The sequence below is a fragment of the Mastomys coucha genome, chromosome X (genome assembly GCF_008632895.1).
Source record: "Mastomys coucha isolate ucsf_1 chromosome X, UCSF_Mcou_1, whole genome shotgun sequence".
In the NCBI taxonomy this organism is placed as follows: domain Eukaryota; kingdom Metazoa; phylum Chordata; class Mammalia; order Rodentia; family Muridae; genus Mastomys; species Mastomys coucha.
Genome location: NC_045030.1, coordinates 146340830 through 146347349, shown reverse-complemented (window position 1 = coordinate 146347349; position 6520 = coordinate 146340830). Strand labels below are relative to the sequence as shown.

The following is a 6520-nucleotide window of genomic DNA, read 5'->3' as shown; positions in this document are numbered from 1 at the left end:
ATTCTGTTCAGCTGCCAGATGTCTACAGGAGAAACTTCACCACAATAAACTCCTGAATATTATCCATCCTGACAAAATTTCCATATCCTAGGCAAATGTCATCCTAACAGTCTTTGGCTGTTGTAAGCCCATTACACTTAAACCTCAGATGTTAGCCAAGAGAGATGCAATGGTTTCCTTTGAATTCCACTATCTAGCAAATTTATGTGCTTTTTGGTGCAATAATTCTGCACTGTACTGTGTTTTTGTTAATTTACTCTGTGAAGTTCTCTTAATCATGACACATTTGTAAAGATTATGTTTGTAACTGGAAAGTTTTTTGCCATTTGGGGACAAAAAGAGCAAAGAAGATGTGGTTAGAATTGGTTCTTGGCTAAAAACAATGGACAAAGCATTTAAAAAGTCTATTATGACTCTGCAGAAACAACTTGAATAAAGGCTCAGAGATGCTAGGAACATCAGTACCTGGGATCCTCATTTGATCACCCTTATGAGTACTATAATTACATAGTGCTCATTAATAAACATATGTCTCAATATCCTGAAGTCTAAGGGGCACATGCCAACTCCAATCTTTGGAAAACAAATTTAGGATCCAAAGTGGAACAGAAGTACATAACCCTTTGGAACTCTGTTCTAGAATATTGTTCCAACTACTCAATTACAAGCTTAATCTCATGTATGGTAGTAATATACATTTATCAATTTGTCTTACATTGTGGTCCCCATTAGTAGACTAGCCCTAGATATTGATTAGTGCTTAGTAATTAGTATACAGCCTGGAACTTGTACACCCAGAGTCAGGACAAATCCCTTACCAAAGTGGTAATAATAAAACCTACATGCCATGTTGAAAAGTACAAGTAGGCCTTAACTTATGGATAATTTATGCTCTGGAAAGACATTTAAACTTGAATTAAGGTAAATTAAAACAAATCTAGAATTATCAAAAAGTGCGACTTGAAACACTGTGTTCCTGGTGTTAAGTGGCCATGACCATAAGCACGCCCTACTTACTTTGTCACCAAATATATATGAAATTTTAAGTGACTTAAAGTTTTCTGAAGTGTAACATAAAATTGGACAAATATTGCAACCAATCACATAACTTTTTTTTCTTTAATTTGGTTTACTAGTGTGATCCCTGGGAGAAGGAGTATACAGGTCTATAAGGCCTCAAGGAATTATCTGGAGAAAGAATCTGACCCGTATTTGCCTCGTCTGTAAAATGTGAGGGATGGGTAGAAGTAGACAGGACCCCTTCTAGATGGTAGAATTCTAGGTTTTAGTTAGAAAGTACAGCCACAGGAGGTAGTAACCTAAAGTGTTCAAGCCAGAACATTTTGAATATCTGCCAAGAAATAAAGGTTTCATATGAAGAAAACCTTTAGGCAAGAGGCTGCGTCCAATCCTACTAATACAAAGCCCCTCTCCTTTTTCCCCAGGAGAGGAAATATGCCACGAGGAGGTAGATATGAGGTCCAGGGCCAGGAACAAAAGGTTTTATGCCCCAGAGAATATTATGAACAGTCTGATTGGGCAACCAAATGTATATTATGCATCCTGTTGTTATGTCTAAATAAAATAAATGGCTTGGGTATTAATAGCAGTTGTAAAACATCAAAAAATGCTTTCTATATGTCAGTGTCAAAAAGAAAACCTTTTCCATCCCATTAGAAACAGAAAAACAAATGCCCAAAATGGCATGAAGTAAACAAAATTCCTTTAGTGCAATCCCTCACCTCTCTATAACGTGCTCAGTGTGCAATTTCTCATCAGGTAATACGCTGAATGGTTGCTTTATGTAAACAAAAGAATAAACAGTACAGTGTAGCCCATCAAAAGTGCTGTTTCAACAGGCTGCCCTCGGAATGAGGTTTGGGATTAACAGCAGTTCTAACACCTTATCCAAGTCATTGTTCACAGGGTGCTCCCAGGTCTGCTCTTGCCTGTCACTGCCCACATATTTTCCTAGAATACTTCTCCCTACTGATCTATCTTTCTGTGCTTTGAATATTTGTCCAAACTTAACCTAAAAAGAATGGAATTGTGCCATAAAACCTTTCATGCTAAAGGAGCATGAGGAGGAAAAGGAGGTCAAGGAATCCCTTCATTGCTTTTGATGAACTTCAAAAGGAGGGCTGGCACTGCCTGTAAACCAAACTGTTAAGAACAAGTAAAACTGGATCTACAAAACCTTCAGGGTAGCATGAGACTCTGTATCTCAGACTCAATTCTATGTAAATTTGATCAACCAACTCTACTGTTATGCTCCTTGAAGCTACAACTTTGAAAAAAAACCCTCATTTTAGGACATTGCTAAGTGACACTAAGTACTGGTTACAGTATATATATACATACACACATATGTATATATATATACACACATGAATAAAATCTTTAGAAAACAAGAGAAAACTGGGGTGGGGGGAGCAGCAGATGTTTGTTCACAGCCTTTAGTTTGATTCCTGTTTTGTTTGTTATTGTAGGAAAAATGTCTACAATGTAGCATGAGGGATCAGGGAGGGCAGCCATGGGCGCCACACTGAATTCAACCCAGGAAGAGGTTGCAAAAACTGAAGTCTGAAGAGTGGAGAGGTGAAAGGGGAATATGAAGAGTCGCATGGGAGACCAGCTAACTTGTTTTCCAGTCTCATTAACCTGGCTCAGTAGGCTGTTCGAACCCCAATCACAGGGGCAAGTTGTAGTCAAAGAGGCAAACGTAGTTACAACTTCAGCACACACTCAGGAGGCCATTGCAGCATGTCTGCTGTGGCCGTGATATTCACATGGTGTCATGATGCCAGCGGTGGAGGGACAAGTGGTCAGATCGAGAAAAACTGCGATTGCAGTCTGTGCACCGGAACTGCTTGATGCCCTTGTGCTTATGGAAATGGCGAGTAAGCTCATCCGAGCGAGCAAATTTCCAGGAACAGCCGTCCCAGGTACACTTGTAAGGCTTCTCTCCTGTAAGGAAAACATGATGATATGAAGGTAATCAGGAGATGATTGATTACCAGAAAAATAGCAGAAATACACAATTTACATTTATATCAAAGCTTCAGTCAAAAAGTAAATCAATCACCTTGAAGAAGTGCTGTAATTCACCCTTTAAATTAATAAGTTTGACAAATAAACGTCATATTTCATATCTTCTACTAGATTCATGATTTGTACACACTATGGGACTGGTTAAATATAGCTAACTATGTTTACTGCTTTTCTGTTTGTTTTTGTTGTGAAAAACTAAAAAACTGCCCTCTACACACTGCTGCTTGAAGTTCTGAAGTTAGGCTAAGACAGTGCAGCAGGAAAAACACAGGCTCTCAAAGAGCTGTTGAATTCTGCTTGAATTCCACCTTTATCATGCTAACCATATATTAACTAATCCCTTTCTCTTGGCTAAGTCTATTTTCTCAACACTAAACAGAGGCAAAAATATCGCACAAGGTTGTACAAAACATTTTAAAAGGGAGACAGTAGAAGCCAGAGCCAGGAGGAACAGTGCAAGATTGAGGCCAGGCTAGTCTACATAGTGAGTTCCAGGCTATGCAAGGCATATATAGTAAGGCATTATCTCAAAAGAAGGAGGAAAAACCCCCAAACAAAAGAAAACCTAGATTGTTAGTAAACAGTACAATCTGAACTGTACTAGTTACATTTCCCATTTCTGGGACGAAATGCCCAGCAAGACATGCTAGGGAAAAAAAGGACTTATTTTGGCTCACAGTTTGAGGGATGAATATCGTCCATTATGGCAAAGTAGACAAGGTGATGAGAGTTTCCATTAAGATCAGGAAGCAGAAAGAGAATAGAAAGTATTCTATGGGTATGGGCTATAAGCCTACCTCCCAGAGACTCACTTCGTACAGCCAACCCCAACTGCCAGAATTTCCATAACCTTCCCCAAGTAGCACAACTAGCTGGAGAGCAAGTTTTCAAACACATGAGTCCGTAGGCAAACTGTAACAGGTTGCTGCCACTTTCTACCCTACCATACTATTACAGCTATGTTCTCTCATCTGATACTTCCTAATGAACAATCCGAAATAAAGCCATCTACAACAAGAATGGGTGACTCAGTGGAAAGAGCACTCAGCAAAAGCTTGCTTCTGTGTAAGGTCAGAAATTCATACATAAAAAGGAATGGGGAAAGTTGTCAAGCCCAAGTATTTTAGATAGCTTCATGCTTGGAGTTTTAAGGTTATAGCTACTAGATTGTATCATAAGACACACACGCTAAGGAAAGGAAAACTGGGGGTGGGGGGTAGTATAAGAAGAACTACCACAGCACAATCCACTTATATACATAGGTCACAAATCAAACACTTATACATTAGGATAATGGCAATATCAATACATTGAAATGAAAATTATAGAAAAAGTATTAATGAGAAAAGTGAAGATGAAGGATGGAAGGAAGCCTTTTTTTACAACCTTTGTACTGCTTCAATACTTTAAAATCATTATGTGTGTGTGTGTGTGAATATCTGTGTGTACATATAACACGTACTAAAGAAACTGAGGTAGGAGGATCAAGAATTTGAGGCTAAACTGGGTTTCTAAGTGAGCTTCAGTTGCAAAAGTTAATTGGTGTTAGAGAGATGGCCGAGTTGTTCAGAGCACTGGCTGCTCTTACAAAGGATCCAGGCTCAATTCCCAGCACCCAGATGTGGCTTATTACTATCTGTAACTCCAGTTCCATGGGACCTGATGCCTTTCTTCTGGGCTCTGTGACACCAAACACATACGTGGTGTATAGACATACACATGGGCAAAATACTCATATACACAAAATGAAAATGAATAAATCTATTTTTTTCCTTGGACTTTTTTCTAGACAAGGTTTCACCGTGCAGCCCTGGCTATTTTGGGATTCACTCTGTAGACAAAGCTGGCCTTGAACTGAGAGATCTGCCTACTTTTGCTTCCCAAGTACCTGGAATTAAAGCTGTGCACTACTATCTCTCAGCCTAATTTTTTTAAATTAAAAGAAATAAGCTATATGAACAAATATTCACTGTGATTTAAGTGTACATCATAAATCATAGTAATATTTGTTTTTCCCTTAATATGCTTCTGTTTTTTATCTACTATAATGAGTTTGTATTTTATAATCAGAGATGAGCAGTAATATAGACACAAAGTATAAGCAGAGGAACTGAGGGGCCTGGGTGGAAGAGGGGATGGAGAAGGGAATGAGGGGGCCAGGAACAGATGTGAGGAGAGACAGGTCAGAGCCAGAGGGCCAGGAGAATGAATGGAAACATGCAGCTGTGGAGAAGATGGGGGGAAACTCTAAGAAGTGCCAGAGACCTGGGATGGGGGAGGCTCCCAGGAGTCAATGCGATGACCTTAGTTGTGACTCACAGTATTGGGGATATGGAACCTGATGAGGCTACCTCTTGTAGCCAGACAGGAACCCCAGTGGAGGGATAAGGACAGCAACCCACCCACAAAACATTCTACCCAAAATTTGTCCTGTTTAAAAGAAATACAGGGCGAAAGATGGAACAGAGAGTCAAGGAATGGCTGACCAATAACCAGCCCAACTTGGGATCCATCCCATGGGCAAGCGCCAATCCCTGACTCTATTAATGATCCTCTGTTATGCTTGCAGACTGGAGCCTAGCATAACTGTCCCCTGAGAGGCTCCACTCAGCAGCTGACTGAAACGGATGCAGAGAGCCACAGCCAAACACTGGAGCTGGGAGACTGTTATGGAAGACTTGGGGAAAGGACTGAAGGAACTAAAGGGAACAGGAACTCCACAAGAGACCAATAGAATCAACTAACCTGGAACCTTTGGGGATACCAGATAAGGAATCACCAACCAAAGAGCATACACAGTCTGGACTGAGGACCCTGGCATGTATGTAGTAGATGTACATTTCAGTCTTCATGTGAGTCCCCCAACAACTGGAGCAGAGGCTACCCCTAAAGCTGTTGCCTATCTGTGGAATCCATTTCCCAACTGGGTTGCCTTATATGGGAGAGCATGCACCTAGCCCTCCAGACACTTGATGTGTCAGGGTAGGGGGATACCTTCAGGGGCCCCATCCTCTCAGAGGAGAAGAGGAGGGGTGGAGGAGGGACTCTGTAAGGGGACACTAGGGGGCAGCAATTGGGAAAATGAATGAATGAATGAATGAATGAATAAATAAATAAATAAATAGAGTCTTTGTTCTTTTATCCCCATTATAAAACTTCTAAGGCATTTACATCTTTGCAGTTTTTTAAAAAGGTATATTTATTTTATGTATATGAGTATACAGGGTAGCTATACAGATAGTTTTGAGCCTTTATAAAATTGTTGGGAAATGACTTTTAGGACCTCTGCTCACTATGGTCAACCCCACTCTCTCCAGTCAGCCTCAGTCACTCTGGTAGACCCCACTCACTCTGACTCAAAGATTTATTTATTATTATAAATAAGTATACTGTAGTAGCTTTCTTCAGACACACCAGAAGAGGGTGTCAGATCTCATTACGGGTGGCTGTGAGCCACCATGTGGTTGCT

General features: G+C 40.3%; 1 protein-coding gene across 1 annotated transcript in view; it reads right to left on the bottom strand.

Moving 5' to 3' along the window:
• Nucleotides 1-6: 6 nt before the first annotated feature.
• The window catches only part of Klf8 (Kruppel like factor 8), a 14157-nt gene continuing 7643 nt past the window's right edge, over nt 7-6520 (bottom strand). Inside the window, exon 4 of the mRNA XM_031369853.1 lies at nt 7-2967. Coding sequence (XP_031225713.1) covers nt 2786-2967 — 182 coding nt within the window. The 3' untranslated portion in view covers nt 7-2785. The remainder of the gene's footprint in view (nt 2968-6520) is intronic.